Source organism: Centroberyx affinis, unplaced genomic scaffold, assembly GCF_046629955.1.
Source record: "Centroberyx affinis isolate AG114_WGS23_722 - 3 ecotype Tasmania unplaced genomic scaffold, CSIRO-AGI_Caff_v1 ptg003890l_1, whole genome shotgun sequence".
NCBI lineage: Eukaryota > Metazoa > Chordata > Actinopteri > Beryciformes > Berycidae > Centroberyx > Centroberyx affinis.
Genome location: NW_027281730.1, coordinates 96984 through 113488, shown reverse-complemented (window position 1 = coordinate 113488; position 16505 = coordinate 96984). Strand labels below are relative to the sequence as shown.

The window sequence follows — 16505 nt, the reverse complement described above, 5'->3', positions numbered from 1 at the left end:
AAGAATAAAAATTAAGAATAGCTGAGGGGGGAATCTGTTGTAGATTTGAACTTTTATTGCGTTCAGGGGTTTTCATTTCTCTTTCAATGGAGCTGCTACCTCTGGCTCTCCTGTAACTCGAACCCTGATTGCAATAGTTCGCTGGCTCTAAAATAATTAAAAAAAAAAAAAAAAGAAAATGAGATGATTGAACTGCAGAGTGGAAACGTCTGAGCCAGCAGCGCTGCCCAGGGCATGGGGACAGAAGTGTGACATGTATGGTCACATTGCTGCAGTGTGATGTGTGTCCAGCCTGCTGGCCCAGCCTGCCTGCCTGCCTGCCAGAGAGGGGAGTCGAGAGCTCTGCTGGGAACTACATGGTGCTCAATTTTTCAAGATGTCGTCGCTGGAACAGAGGCTGTCGCGAATCGAGGAGAAACTAAAGCAAGAAAATAAAGAAGCTCGCCGGAGAATTGACCTCAACATCGACATGAGTCCACAGCGGTCACGTCCGAGGCCAAGTGAGTGTCCACCGGGGAGGGCCGGGGAGTCGGTAACGGCCAGAATACCGGGGGGAAAGATCGGAGAGGAGAGGCGGAGGGAGGGGAGGAGTGGGGGTGTTATGCTGCTGTTAGCTACTACATGCTAACAGGCTAGCTACATAAACAAACACCGACTCTGCTTGGTCGTTTGGTTTTACAGTCGTCAAAGCACTTACTCCATTAGCTGGACAGTTTCAACATCGGGCATAGCATTATTTGTAAAACTACACCATTGTCATGATATATCTTACTAGCAGTCACGTCCCGAAATGTGTTTTGATTCTGTCCTGTCAAACATGCTAGGCTACCCAGCTAGCAAGCTGGCTAATATTCGCTGGCAGGCCCAGCCTCCATCTGTCAATTTGTGATTTTAAACTGTTTCGGCAATATAACAGATGTGCCATTTGCACTCAACGGATCTATAGCTTTCTACCATCATAAAATAGCGACCTAGTCGTTATTCTTACGGCAGAATCAATTTTTTACTCCTATTTTGACCCTAGACTAGATTGCAGAAGCTAACTTGTGCTAACAGATTTAGCTAGCGTTCGCTATGATAGCTAATATTAGTTATTAATGTAAAATTATTAGTGTAGCTGTGGTTGTTCATACATGTATCTATGCCAGTAAAATGTCAAGTCCATTAAATCATCCATTAAATAAGGCTCGTCCCAATGGATTAAGTGCTCATGTTATGTAGGAATTGGTCAAGCAATAACGTTGGGCCCTTGAAGTTGTCTGGAGGAGGAAACTATCAGCCAAACAGCCCAACTACTAGTTCAGCAGGCTGTGTGTCTGTTGTGTTACATACATCATCCAGTCAACCAATGTGGAACAAATTGCAACAGTAATTCTCTAATGCATTACCAGTGTAAAATAATGCACTTTCAGGGCTGCTATGGAACCCACTCACTCTCTGCCTTTAAAAGACCATTTCTTCCCACAGATCATCAGGTCTTGCCTATTCATGCGAGGTTTGAGGAACACTGAGCACACACCTGCCTTTTTTCCTTGTTCTGTTCTTCTGTTGGAAGTGTTTTAAGTTGTACTTAGCTGCCTGTAAGAATGTGAGCGGATGAGTTACTGCATACTGCTCAGATGTGCGTTTTGTGTATGTGTGAAGTGGATGGAAAGTGTCAGTGAGTGAAATAAGGAATGAGTTGGCGAGTGAATCACAGTGAGGTGTGATGTGCGGTTGTGTATTGTTTTGCCTCATTTGTTTTATGATGGAACATGTGCGTGCGCATGTGTGTTTGTGTGTGTGTGTGTGTGTGTGTGTGTGTGTGATCGTACCGGCGAACAGCGCAGTAATGTGCGTGTGTGTGTATTTTTTCTCCTCTGTCCAGTCATCGTGATCCAGCTCAGTCCTGCTCCAGCCCCTTCCCAGCGTGCAGGTATCATTCAATCCATCGCTCTCTCTCTGCCACTGCACACCTCTTTCTCCCCTCCAATCCCCCCTGTCATGACCCCCCTCCCCTCATCCCTCTCTTCTCTCTCTGATTTTTTTTTTTTTTTTATCACATTCAAACCCATCACCCCACCTTGAAAAACATAGGCAGTACTCTACATTCTCACTAGTGTAGTTTCCTCTGTTCAGCCTACATAAGGACATACTGTACCTCACACAGACTGACTTAGACGCTCTGTTACACACACACACACACACACACACACAATTATTTCCTACCTTTTATCCCTGGTTACGTTATATACTAATGAACAAGGATCTCCACTGAGAGGTAATAGTCACTATTACCATTCAGTGTATCGTAGCATGTAGGCTTAATCCATGTTTGTGAAGCCAGGCCTTGACCAGTGCTGATATTTTAACCCAGAAGTTATTTGCACCTCCCCTCAAATCTCATCCTCTCTCCATCTTTCCACCCCTATGTGTGTGTGTGTGTGTGCCAGTGGCAGGGCAGTGTGTGTGTGTGTGTGTGTGTGTGTGTATGTTGTTTGGGTATGTACGCGTGTCAAATGATTAACCTTTGTTTTGCTGGAGGCAGAGAATCACAGTGCATGTGGCTTTTCTGCACGGCACGTTGTTTTGGGTTATGTTTTGTTCTACACAGTCTCTAATCCAGCATCCCCACTGGTCCGTCTGCAGGAGTGCTGTGAAGTCTGGCTTCTCTCTCTCTCTCTCTCTCTCTGTCTCTCTCTCATGTTTTCTTTGTCTGACCACCGAAGACTTGCCTCTCTGTCTAAGTCCGACTGACTGTTTGTCTGACTTCCAGCTTGGTCTCTGCTATGCAGTTCTGGCCGCACTTCTCTCTCTCTCTCTCTCTCATCGGACGGTTTGATGTTTGTCTATTTGTCTGTTCCTCATCCTCTGGCATCCCCCCCCCCCCCCCCCTCTCCTTTGCAGCGGGAGACGTTGCAGCAGTGCCTTTTTGAGTGTGTGTGTGTGTGTGTGTGTGTCTCCCGCGCTCCCCCTGCCTCCGTGTCTCGCTCTCTGTCTGCCCGTCTCTCCTCACCGTCCGTCCATCTGGAACCAGCTGAACTGTGGAGATGCGATCTGTGCCAAAGACTGCCTGAGTCGTCCTTCCTCTCCACACTAACCCCTCCTCCCCCTTCGCTAACCGATTTTCCCCTTACAGGCTGATCCATCCACAGGTGACTCACGGATACAAACACCCGCTGGCACTTTCAGAGAAGTTGCCAGACTGCTTCTTAAAAAAAAAAAAAAAAAACCCAAAACAGCAACTTGGTCCTCTTGTTTCCTGCATTTGGCTAAGTGCTAGTATTTAAAATAGCTGGTAGTATTACTGTCGATGAGGTCTTCATTGCTGCTGACTTGTTTGAGTGTTTGGTTGCATGACAGGTCCATGTTAACTATTACTGAACATTTCCAGTTGAGAAAGAGTGGTGTTAGTCTACGCCTGCGTTTACACCTGACATTACAAGCCCAATGCAGACCTCACATGTCCTTGAACGCATTTAGATTCCGATTTAGATGAAATGGAGCTTGGAGCTTGATGCATCTTCTGTCTGCATTTGGGATTTCAGTGCCGGCTGTGAACGGGACCTAGAACTGTCAGAGCGGCCTCCGGGGTTACAGAGTTATCTCTGGCTATCAGAGGGCTGCGTGGCTGTGTCTGGATAATGGCTTTCTAAACAATCTTTGGGCTTTCACATCCCCAGACTGCACCTCCCCTAGCTGCGGGCTAACCCCGTGCCGCCCGTCTCCGCCTGAGAATAGTGTTGCTTTTCGCTCGGAGATAACAGCCCTGTTTGTTTTAACACCGGGTCGGGACATCAGCGAAACAAAACCAAAGCTGGAAATGGGACAAAGACAAAGGTTCATAGACTGTTTAAATAGTGCGCGGGATCCAGATAGCAGTACAGAAGTACTGACAGGAATGAAAGAACATACTGACCTAGCCAAGGTCAGTTTCTCTGATTTCCCTGATGAAATGCACTTGCTGATACACAGATGGATCAAAGCATGATCACAGTGTGATCCTTTGATTTGGTGACTGGGGAAAAACATAAGACTCACTCTAAGGCCAAAACTTCAGGAAGGCAGTGTAAACGAAAGCAGAGTCAAACTAAAACGCTGAAATAACACAAAAAAAAAAACAATAGCAATAGTAAACGACTAAAACAGTGGAGTCAGTGAAAGCTTGAATAAACATCAGCGCCTTGCACCTTCTCTCGGCCTGTGGTGTAAAGCGCCCCCTTTCTCCTCCCTCTCTCTCCTCCCTGTCTCTAACGTTTTGTCCCCCTCCACCCCAGCGCTCCAGTTGCCCCTGGCCAACGACGGAGGCAGCCGCTCGTCGTCTTCAGAGAGCTCGCCTCAGCACCACCCCTACCCCAGCCGCCCGCGACACATGCTCACCCTGCCCACACCTCAGTACGGCCTGCAGAAGAGCCTAGAGAAGTACGTGGACACGCGCCGATGTGTACTTAGGCAGTGATCTATGAGAAGCTGTGTTTACAGCGATTTAACAGCAGCCAGGAGGGTTTCACTCTGCTTCATGTCTTAACAGCAGCTCTTAGTCGTTCTGAAATCAATGTGAAGCACAGCATTGAGTGGGCAAGTACCAGTATGAGTGGTGATTTTCAGTTAGCGCATAAATTTGTGTTTCTTGAGTATTTTACAGCAGCTTTGAACGCGACTCAGCCATAACTGAGAACTGTTTAGTAAATGATTATGCATGCACACGCTCAGATGGACACGGATACCCACACAGTACACTGACACAAACGGACATAATTACACAAGAGAAGTGTGTATGTAAACTCGAAGACTTGCGTACATTCACAATGGTCGGTTATTTACACATGTACAGAGCACAGAAGCATATGCAAGCGCTCGAAAGTGGGATGTATAAAAGGTCATTGCACACACGAAAACAGAGTATATATACACAAAGAATCCACATGCAGAGAGAGTGGGCGAAAGAGATGTACAGAAACACACACAAAGCATCCATTTGTGAGTTAAAAGTCTCTCTCTTGCTCTCATTCCCTCACTCAAATACAGACGCTCATGCACTCAAACACACTTCCCTCAGTAGTTTGGCTCCCCTCACCCCGAGCGTGTGTTTTGCCCCCACAGCGCAGAGATCGACCAGAAATTGCAGGAGATCATGAAACAGACGGGCTACCTGAAGATCGACGGCCAGGTGAGATGCTCGCATGCACGCACACACACACACACACACACACACACACACACACACACACACACACACACACACACACACACACAAACGCATTTCATTTCTATAATCTGGAATTATTAATCCCCTACACGTCCTCATTGCAGAACAGAAAACCATTGTGCTACACAGTTCTGGCACTACTTGTACACAACCATTGTCCTACACAATAAGTGAACCACTAAAGGATTTATTGGGGAGTACACTGTTATGTGTATATGTTAGTCCTGAATTGTTAATGTGTCCATGTGTCCCATGCGATATCTAATCAGATTTTTGGAGAAATTAGGCATCCTACCACTGCATTTTGGCATTTTCAGAATTACTTAATTGTAGCAACCAAGGGAGGCGCTGTAATTACAGGTCAAAACCAAATGACATGTTTGTTGCTGATTGGCCCAGAGGGGGACGACATGTTTACTGTTGCCGTGTCCCATATAATATAGGGGGTCAGAAATGGCAACTATCTTCTATTTTCACTTTCAAGTGGTCACATGGAGACAGTACTTGATTCACATTTTTCCCAGCCAAAACGCCTTTAGTAGATCTATACCCTAAAACTTGTCTTTTGTGTGTGTGTGTGTGTGTGTGTGTGTGTGTGTGTGTGTGTGCGTTCCTCCGCCCCTCCGCAGCGGTATCCAGCGGAGGTAACAGACCTGATCAGTGAGGGGGAGATCGGCAGCGGGACGTGTGGACAGGTCTTCAAAGTGCGCTTCAAGAAGACGGGCCATGTCATCGCCGTCAAAGTAAGAGCCTCCCCCCACTGACCTGGAATCTGGTCGTACCGACAGCCTCATCCTGTCCCGTCCTAGACCACAAGAAGTCCACAAGAACACCAGTCAACATAAGTGAAGGACAGGAGGAAGATGCTGCTCACCCCGGCTGCTGGCCTTATGGCTTACGCTCACTCCCTCTCCTCCTTTTCTAACGAGTTTACTAACACAGTGGCAGTAATTACACCACATAGCCAGCCACCACTCCTATTTAAGAGATTGCTTAATTGCAGCCATCTTAGCTGTTTAACAATTAGCCAGTCAGTCAGCACACCACAGGGGTCCTTGCTTGATGAACTCCTAATGCTTTGCTTCTACACTTGCACTGCCAGCAGTCTTTTTACTTGATGTTAACATTTAAAAAGTAATTGGAATCAGCTTGGTGGCCATTGCAAGAAAAGAACATTGACTTTTTTGCAGTGTTTCCCCTGGGATATTTATCTTGCAAGGCAGGTTGATGGTACTTGAGGACCCAGGTTCTCTCTCCTGTTTGCAGGTTCAGGTCTTTTGCCTGTTGTGGTTTCAAAATACTTGATATGTATACATTAATATATGAATTTTGTTTTGTATTTACATTGTAATTTGGTGAACAATTCAGCTAATGAATTTTCTTTCATGGTCTTTACGGGTTTTTTTTTTTTATCAGTTGCTATATGAATGTTGCTTTAACACCAGTGTGTGTGTGTGTTTGTGTGTGTGCCACCAGCAAATGCGTCGTACAGGAAACAAAGACGAGAACAAGAGGATCCTGATGGACCTGGACGTGGTGCTGAAGAGTCATGACTGCCCTTACATCATCCAGTGCTACGGCGCCATAGTTACCAACGTGGGTTCACACACAATTGCATTACTATTGATATTTCTGCTTCATGGACATTTTTATATTTGCACCCACTGTGGCTGCTTTTATCATGTTACTTCATTACCTTCCTGTAATTTCCCCTGTTGTACCTCCTGAATGTGCTCATCAACCTACCAGTAGATACTGTTGAAGACAGAGGAAATACCTGTGTGTGTGTGTGTGTGTATACAGACGGATGTTTTCATTGCCATGGAGCTGATGGGGACGTGTGCTGAGAAGCTGAAGAAGAGAATCCAGGGCCCCATCCCAGAGCGAATCCTCGGAAAGATGACCGTGGCAGTAAGTGGCAGCAACACACACATACACAAACAAAGAGTGCAAAACACTTATGAACACGCCAATTAATGTTTCTGTGTGTGTCTCTACTCCAGATAGTGAAGGCGTTGCTGTATCTAAAGGAGAAACACGGCGTCATCCACCGGGACGTCAAACCCTCCAACATCCTGCTGGACGCTAAAGGCCAGATCAAACTGTGCGACTTCGGCATCAGCGGACGCCTCGTCGACTCCAAGGCCAAGACCCGCAGCGCCGGCTGTGCTGCCTACATGGCGGTGAGTGGAAACACACACACACACACTCACGGACTGTTTAGCTCTCTTTTTCGATGCCCCTGCTGCGGTCTAGGTTGATAAGAACTAATACCTGGCACGTTAAACCATGGTGTGTTCAATTTTCAGTGAGATATTGGGATTTTAACGCCTCCTGAATCAAATGTACCTTAATTGTTGATACAGACGGCCGCCAGAGTTCAAACATTTCAGGTCTGACTGGGTGTAGATGGGTGAAGAATGGATGTCAGATCATAGACACGCCAACTTGCCTTATAGCCTTAAAACAGTCTAGTGTTGCTGCTGTTGATGTTCGATGTTCATTAGGTGTAGTCTTGTATTTCATTAATTAAGGCCAACATATGCTATGTTCCTTCCTAATAAGGGTTCCCTGTACAGCACACAAATCTGATGTTTAGTTCCTAGTACCTATGCATGTCTGGAATGTTTTGGAAAGTATGGGACATTAAATTGATAGTTTCCAGCTCTTGAAAAGTTTGGGAATTGCAGATAAATATGGGAAAGTGTGTAAAAATGTGGTTCTGTCCCAGTATGTGGGATACACACAGGACTGCACATTTAATTGTAGTTGTAGGCCCACTGTCATTTCACATATGAAGATATGTGTGTAGGATCATCTTTAGCTAATGATTGATGAGGCCTAGTTGAGTCATATTGTCCTGCCAATATCTGCATCTATCATATCGAACACTGATCAAAATCTTCAAATCCAGCCAAGAAATTAATGTCTGGGAAAAGTTCATTTCAGAGCCAGCTGGCCCCAGTCATATTGAACAGATGGTTCAGGTTTCACCAGACACCAGCTACTGGAGTTGGTGTCCAGTTTACCATCATTTATAAACACACACACACACACACACACACACACACACACACACAGACGTCCTAAATGGAGTTTTGTCTGTTTTGTGTCTCCATGCAGCCTGAGAGAATAGACCCTCCAGACCCCAGCAAGCCTGACTATGACATCCGAGCAGACGTGTGGAGCCTGGGCATCTCTCTGGTAAAATGAGATACACTACTACACTAACTGTCACCAGTAATGGTAGCACCATTTATGTTTATTGTGACATTTACTCATGTTTATTCAGCAGCGTTTTAACCAAAGCTGGTTTTGTAGCCATTGTTTGTCACTTACTCTGCTTTGAGTGTAACGCGTCCTCCTGTCCCCCAGGTGGAGCTGGCCACAGGACAGTTCCCTTACAAGAACTGCAAGACAGACTTTGAGGTTCTGACCAAAGTGCTGCAGGAAGACCCTCCCCTCCTGCCTCACAGCATGGGCTTCTCCCTCGACTTCCAGTCCTTCGTCAAAGACTGGTGAGGGGCCGTGCACACACACACACACACACACACACACACACATACACAAACATGCCTGCACATGAGATAGAGGCTAAATAGAGGCTAAATTTCATAGTTCAAAATGACTACAAATGATCCTTTTCAAAATCACCCATTGCAACTTTCCTTCATGTGTGTGTCTGTCCACAGCCTCACAAAGGATCACAGAAAAAGGCCAAAATACCACAAGCTGCTGGTAAGTCACTTCTTCCACTTCATCTTTTTCTTGATAGATGATTGAGATTTTGGTTGGATTCTCCTGAATCATCAGTCTGACGTTCTTCGTCTCTCTCCCTCTCCCTCCTCCAGGAGCACAGTTTCATCCGGCGCTACGAGGTGCTGGAGGTGGATGTGGCCGGTTGGTTCCAGGGGGTGATGGAGCGCACCGAGTCGCCGCGCAGCAGCCAGTGTTACAGCCACCAGCACCAGCTCCACTCGCTCTTCAGCAGGTAGCCTAGCCCGGCCCCGGCCCCGGCCCCGGCCCCGGCTCCGGCTCGGCGTCAGCTTAGCCCCACGCTAGCCTAGCCTAGATTTAGCTTCGCCTCAGCCTAGCCTAGCCTAGCCCAGCGTCAGCTAAGCCTAGCGTTGGCTCGGCCCGCCCGTCCACCCGGGAGAGCCTGGAGAGCCTGCGGTCTGGAGCCCGATCTGAGAGGCGGGGGGCGGAGACTCGGCGGAGGGCTCTGGACGGACGGATGGAGTGATGGATGGAGAGATGGACTGATAGATAGATAGATGTGTTTACGGGGCATGTATTTAGCGGTGTATTTAACCTGGACAGGCAGACGCGGGGTGGAGGGAACAGAAAGATGCACACTTTACTTAGCTTCAGTCCTTTACACACTCGTTTCGTCACATTATCATATCATCACAGTCTGTATTCACATTGTATGTACAGCCACACACACTTCAGCATGATTCGTCAGTACATACAGCTGCGCATGCGTCTTATTTTTCCCACTATTCACATGTCTGTCTCCAGCATTGATCCGAGGCATGGGATCGGTCAACAGAGTAGTCACTACACACTGGAACAAAGCATCTGCTACATTAGCGTACATGAATTTCTCTTGTACATAAACATTATGGTGGACACAGCAAGGTCCGGTGCAATTATGAGTCTTCAGGTGTTTCTACTATCACACATTCTCAGGCTGCGTGTGTGTGTGTGTGTGTGTGTGTGTGTGTCTGTCTGTCTATCTGTGTGTCTGTGTGTGTGTACGCATGTGCGTTTGTGTATATATCAAGACACAGTTGTTGATTGTTTTTTAAAAGACAGATTATATTTCCTAGGCATTTATTAGTATTCACCCTCACACTACAGCTCTAACACACAAATGAGAACAACTTAATCTATTTTGCCTCATAACTCATTTTTAGGTATAGTAATTATGATCCTCATTAACCCGGCTTTTGAAACGTGTTTAGAATATATATATCATTTTATCTAGCAGCTGCACAATTGGGAAAACTGCGGAAAATACAAAAAAATTAGAATTGCGTTGTAGCTTTGTAGAAAAGGAGTGGTTTTGTTTTTCTTTTGCTTATTCAAAACGACTTTGAGTGGAACTAAAAGAGCGCTACAAGAGATGGAGGGATGTGCAGAGGAGCTGAGATGAGTCAGAGAGGTGGAGCAGGACGTCATTCACCCCCACCTGATGAGATGACCGGTTGGCGGACTGTCCGACTGTTGAGTGGGAGAGCAAAAGCGCAGAAAGTTGAAGAGGGGAGCTGCATGCTCTTCGATGACCAGTTGGCAAATTGTCCAACTGTTAGTCGGGCAAGAAACGAAACGAGTGTGAAAGCAAACCGGAAGTCAAGAGTGTGAGCTTTCATTAAGAAGGCAGAGAGCCGGAGCTTGTCTTGTACAAAGAATCTAAACGTAGTAGATGTTATTTACCTGTGGAGCATTTCTTTACTTCTTCACTCTACTGTCTACCTCTGTCTCTTACTCTCTCCTTCGCCCACCTCTCTGTCTGCCTCTGCTGTTTAGTGCGGTGTCGTGCTCCACAGTGTTATCAGACCAAAGGCTGGATGTAGGTTTGTTGTTGGCGGAGGGCGTCAGAGAGCCGGGCCGGTCTCTGGATAATTGTAGTTGAGTGTATTTCAGATACTAGTAAACCACACAGAGAAGGCTTGATTTATCTTGCAAGTGGTGTTTCTACACTCTAGCGGATGGTTACGATGATGGCCTAGATAAACCAAGCGCACCTGAACTACTCAGAATATTTGAAACTGCTATCATATATATTTATTCATGAGCTACAGAGAGTCCTCTAGAGCTCCTGACTAGAGTCCTATTGCCACAGCCAAAGCCTGCTAGATGTGCAGACTCAAACCTCCCCCTCCCCATCACGCACCAAGCCAAATCACTGCTAGACACGGAGAACTCAAGAGCGGCAAGGAGAAAAAGCTGGAAAGTCACAGAGAGCGAGAGAGAGAGAGAGAGACAGAGAGAACAAGGAACGTCGACTGATGGCAGAATAGAGAGGTAATGACATGCAAAGAGAAAGAGAGGAGAGGATGGAGTGAGGCGAGAGAGGGAGCGTTAAGAAAGTGGGACGGAAAGATTAAGAGAGGTCAGAGACAATCTGGAGCTGGTGTGGATGACGGGAAGTTAAGTGTGTGATAAAGGAGAGGAAAAAGGTTGCCGAGCTCTGAGGCTAGCTGGATATTGTAAAAAAAAGCTTTCATGGTGTCACACCAACCTACCAATTATGATTTTAGCACGTGAGTTAGCGTTTGTGTTTACGATGTTTACTGTTCTATTCAAACGATATTATTTATTTACATTGCTACTGCTGCTACTTTTTGTTTTATTGCTTTAGACGCTGCTGTCAATTCTTTATTCCCCAAAGGACAGATACTTTATTTTGTTTTCTTTTGAAGCCAAATACGTGAAATAATGCAAATGTCTACACTTGTTACCAAATACAGAAGAGCAAGTCTGCAGATGGCAAAATGCAAGTGAGAGATCGCGAGGCGAACCAGAGGAGGAAGTGCAAGGAGGCGGAGCTAGTTGAGCAGGACAGGTCGGCATGGCGAAAACTACTAACTCACACAAGATGTACACACACACACACCTCACCTCAAATGTAGCTCTATATGTAACGAACGTAGTTAGTTGTTTGTATCCCATCGTCACACTACAGCACTGCACAGTGTAGATATAACCAGGGGGGAGCGTCTGTCTGTCTGTCCAGAGGTTTTTGGGAGCTGACTCAGCGATGTGTCCCTTCCTCCACTCTGTCCATCCGTCGCCCCGTCTGTCCGCGGGCCGCCCGCCGGCCCCGCCCACGACCCCGACCGTTCACACCAAAGGTGTCCACAACTAAACAAAAATACAAAAGAGCGTTGTTGTTATTGTTATGACTATTGTTATTGACATTATAATTGATTACTCTGACTACGATATATATATGAAATCTCTCTATAGCTAGTGGGGGAGGGCGTGGGGGGCGAGGGGGGGTGGGTGGGGGGCGGGAGGGGGTGCTGTAGGGTAGCAGTGCCTGTGTGTGTGTGTGTGTGTGTGTGTGTGTGTGTGTGTGTGTGTGTGTGTGTCATATACAGGGGGAGACTGGTGCTCTAACGCATGGCTGGGGGGGGGCCAAGCAATCGGCCCGACCAGCGATCCCTTCTACTTCAACGTCTCTGCGCCTGAACGGACAGTCCTGTCAAGTTAGCCGTTCACGGGTTTTAATCTCTCCACCAGGGTCCGGCCTGGTCTCAAGGTCCGAGGAGGAGCGCCGGTCTAAAGCCACGGTTCATCTAGGACAGCGAGCGAGATCGCGTCGGCGGAACAGCTCTGCCGACGGACGCGTCACTAGCGGTCCCGCTCTCCTAAGCTTTGCAAACAACAGGGTCCAGGGCCGCTTTATTTTGGCAATCGTGACAAATGACAGTCTCCATTTACAATCTAGTCTCATTTTGGACTGCTCAGAGTTGTCCAGCCCTCCCTCCCTGTTGTGTATATAGACACGGATCTGGTGCTTAGCGTCCATCAGCTGTACTGTACTACCAGCACACCCTGAGCGCTCAGACGAAGACCCTCATGTACTCATAAAGTCTGTCTGCTCCGTTTTGAGTCTCTGGTTCAGCAGCCCTCAGAGTTCTCCATGTGCGTCTGGGCTACCTAGTGTCCACCTCAAAACAGCAGTTAGACCCAGTCTCCCGCTGTCAAGGTTCTCTTTTCTTAAGCTGATGTGTTTTTACAAACACACACACACACCCGCTCGATTGTGCCGTTCGTGCGTGTGTTTACGTTTCCAAACACCTGATCGGGTGACGGTGCCACGCTTCACCTCTCTAAAAACCCACCGGTCAGGCCAGGTGCGCTTTCACTAAGAATGACTTGACTTGGCCGTGTGTGTGTGTGTGTGTGTGTGTGTGTGTGGGAGCATTTGTGAGATGTATGATAGGGGGGGGGAGAACAAAAAAAATCTGATTACTAATCCTGACCGGAGCCAGCCACACCCACCCACACACACGCACGCACACAGACACACACCAAATGTATAAAGTTATTGTACCATTCTACACAGCAATGCTGGCTACTGCCAATAGTGGCTTTATGTGTATATTAGCTTGGCAGGTGCAAGGCCAGCAGTGTATAACCCCCCCCCCCCCCCCCCGTTTATAGCGTGCACCTGCGCTGTGCCTTGGCACCGAGGGAGCGTGTGTGTGTGTGTGTGTGTGTGCGCGTGCGTGTGTGTGTCGTAACCCATCTGTAAGTAAACCAAATATCATTTTCACTATGCAGTCATTCAAACCATGTCAGCTTGCTTCAGTGGAGAGAGAGAGAGAGAGAGAGAGAGAGAGAGAAAGCCTCCTGTACATACACAGATCTATGGAGAAACTGGAGTTAGCGAGATGTTTTTCTTTGGGACACCCCTCCCCAGCCCCCCCCCCCCGCCCTTCCCCCCTCCTCCCAGTGTGCTTAACATCACCGCCTTCAGCTAGTTCACAGAGCTAACGAGCAGAGAGAGAGAGAGAGAGAGAGAGAGAGCAAGAGACGTGTTTTGAATGAGCTGACAAATATTTAAGGATTGTATTGGGGTTTCGGGGTGGGACCGGGGTTAGACTGGGTTTGTAGTGTGGGAGATATAGATCAATGCTGTAAAGTATATCAATTGCATGTTATTGTCACCGCTGTAACTGCCATTGATTTTTGTTCTTTTTTTGGGGGGTTGGTCTGGTCGGGGCGGGAGGCGGGGGATGCACAAAACTTTATCTTTATTTATGATTTTTACACATATTATATATTCTGTATTTTGTTTTTGTTTTTTTGCGAACATGTTGAATTATCGTGTACTTAGGAAAAGACACACTTTTGCCTTTTTTTTTTTTTTTTTTTTAAAGTGTTCTCTCTCGATTTGCTGTTTTGGCAATATCCGTTGGTTTTTACTTTGGAGCCGTCACTAGTGGAGGTAGCGAGGAAGAGGAGGATCTTTATTAGTCTGTTAGAAAACGTCTTGTTCTTGCCCTTCATGTGCCGTGTGTCTTTCTTTTCAGTTAGCTGCGTGGGTGAGTGGAGAGTGCGTGGTGTTCTTTTTTTCCGTCTACCAAAAGTCTTTATTGATGGTGATTATTATTATTACCTTTTATTTTTGTCCATTGTTTTGTTTTTTTATTATTCTGATTACTGTTGTTTATTATTATTATTATTATTATTATTATTATTCAGGGCAAAGATGACACCAAATTGAACAAAGAAATAGATGGGTGGTTCCCTGAGCGGGGAGAGACGGACAGTGGGACAGCTGTCTCTGTCAGTCTTTCAAAGGTGTGTCTTTTTCTGGCGAGGTGGAGCGACAGATGTTTGTTTCTTGCCGCTCTGCGCCGCCGCGTCATAAAAAATACCCTCTGAACTGAAACTGTAATAGTGTTTTCTTTTTTTATTATTATTTTTTTTTCTGTGAGCAGATACCATGATCGATTTCTTTCTTGTTACCCCGGTTTGGGTCATAATTTGCGTGCTGTTATTTTATTCTCTCTCTTTTTTTTCTTCTTTTGTTTGTTTGTTTTCCCCATCCCTGCTGAAAAGTCCCCCCACTATTTTTTTTTTTTTTCCTGGTTTGTTTGATGCTGTAGTAGTGAGCTGTTCGGTCAAAACTACCAGAGCTTTTGTTTTTTTCTAATGCTGAGACTGTCATGACTGATGTTGCACTTGTGATGTTTTTATTTTGTTTTGTTTTGTTTAGCAGATTGGAATAGAGCGCAAAGAGGGGAATATTGGGTGTGCAAAAGATTTGCGAGCATATTTTTTTCCTTCAATTTTTTTTTAAGTCGCAGAAGTTATTTTATCAATCATAGATCTGTGACACAGAGCAAGAATATGATTCAACAGTGTATTTTTTTCACTATTTATTTATTGGTCATTTGTATGTTTATTTTTTTGTTTATTGCTTTTATTTGGGGAGGGGGGGGGGGGGCAAACAGGACACAAGGTAGAGGAATAGTTTGTCATTGGCATTTTACCATTGTATACAGAAGCCAAAATATTGTATTGATCCATCACACTAACAGACAAGCTACACAGTAACAGACAGACCTACAGACTTATTGGATGCTTCCCTACTGACATCCATTATTTTCTTCACTGTTACACCTCAATAGGCCCAAACAAACTGTTCATGGCGTATTAGAAATCGAGTGCTTTGCTAATCCTTATGAAGTTAAGCTTGTGTTGTTTGAGACTTGGGTCGGTTTGTAAATCAACAAGTACTGAATGCCAGCTACAATCCTAAAGCAGACTAGACATTTTGGACTGATAACTACTTTTATTGCGAAGTGGATTGATTGGCTTGCTATTAACCGGCACTCCCCGCCAGCAAGGTGGGAGGAGCCTGCTTTGGGAAATGGTTGAGGTTTGTTAGTGAACGACTGCTCGTGTTCCCAAGGTTTTTAATGCAGTTCTCGGTCCGGATCGCATGACCGGCTAGTTTGCAGGGCGGGGGGGGAGGATTCACTTCGACCGCAGCTGTCGCAGTTCTAAGGCTTTTTGTATGTAAGACACCATGGGTATATTGTCTTGACAGTTGTATCAATCTACACAGCTTTACCGTCTCACTTTTTTTTTTTTTTTTTTTTTTTATTGTTTTTTTTTTGGCTGTATTTTATTCCCTCCCCCCAGTCTCATTTCAAACAGAATAAATGCCATTATATTGTGAATACCTCAGGATTTTTTTGGAGAAAAAAAAACAATAAAACACTTAAAAATCAAATAAATAAATAAATAAAAACTCATAAAAAGTTGATGTGTCATGGGCGTCTTTTTCCATTCTAGATTCCAAGTGCCAGTATATTCACTAATGTTTTTCATTTTAGGCACACACTGCTGCTGTCGGATGAAAACCTTGCATCTCCAAAAAATAAACATTTCAGATTTTAGAATTTTTTTTAATTTTTCTTATGGGTTTTCAATGGCTGTCCTGGGCCCTATGTATGAACACCTAAACGGTGCATAAAAGCACATATGTACCTATTGATATATAGCCTAATGATAGTCACAAGGTTTTAACCTGTCACAGCAGGTCTAGAGACTTTTCATGTTAAAAGTTTGTTAATTTATTGTTGTTTGATATGATTTCATACAGATTTCCAAGCTGTCTATAATGTATGTGTGGAGAAAGTAAAATGTGAGAACAATCACTGCGGACTGCTGTTTAATGAAATAATCAAATTTAAGTAGGCATCATTTCCCTGGGAAGCCTCTGGAAGTGTCTGAATTCCCCTTTCAAGTAGGCTAACATTAGTTTTGTGACTCCTCCCTTTGTCTC

At 45.6% G+C, this 16505-nt stretch overlaps 1 protein-coding gene across 2 annotated transcripts; it reads left to right on the top strand.

Moving 5' to 3' along the window:
• The first annotated feature begins 376 nt into the window (after positions 1 to 376).
• Positions 377 to 9183, top strand: map2k7 (mitogen-activated protein kinase kinase 7). Of its 2 annotated transcripts, XM_071541484.1 has the most exons (12): positions 377 to 500; positions 1868 to 1915; positions 4257 to 4401; positions 5083 to 5149; positions 5818 to 5931; positions 6665 to 6784; positions 6992 to 7099; positions 7192 to 7371; positions 8312 to 8392; positions 8564 to 8706; positions 8881 to 8926; positions 9040 to 9183. In XM_071541484.1, exons 1-12 carry the CDS (start codon positions 377 to 379, stop codon positions 9181 to 9183), a joined length of 1320 nt encoding a protein of 439 aa, XP_071397585.1. The 2 variants fall into 2 exon arrangements, with proteins under 2 accessions (XP_071397585.1, XP_071397586.1); XM_071541485.1 differs by lacking the exon at positions 1868 to 1915.
• Positions 9184 to 16505: the final 7322 nt, after the last annotated feature.

Bases quoted from the DNA above. Each gene is read 5' to 3' on its own strand.
- map2k7 (XM_071541484.1), top strand. From the start codon at position 377: ATGTCGTCGCTGGAACAGAGGCTGTCGCGAATCGAGGAGAAACTAAAG. The intron at 7,100-7,191 runs GTAAGTGGCAGC...TCTCTACTCCAG, and splicing joins TCGGAAAGATGACCGTGGCA to ATAGTGAAGGCGTTGCTGTA. The intron at 8,707-8,880 runs GTGAGGGGCCGT...GTCTGTCCACAG, and splicing joins CAGTCCTTCGTCAAAGACTG to CCTCACAAAGGATCACAGAA.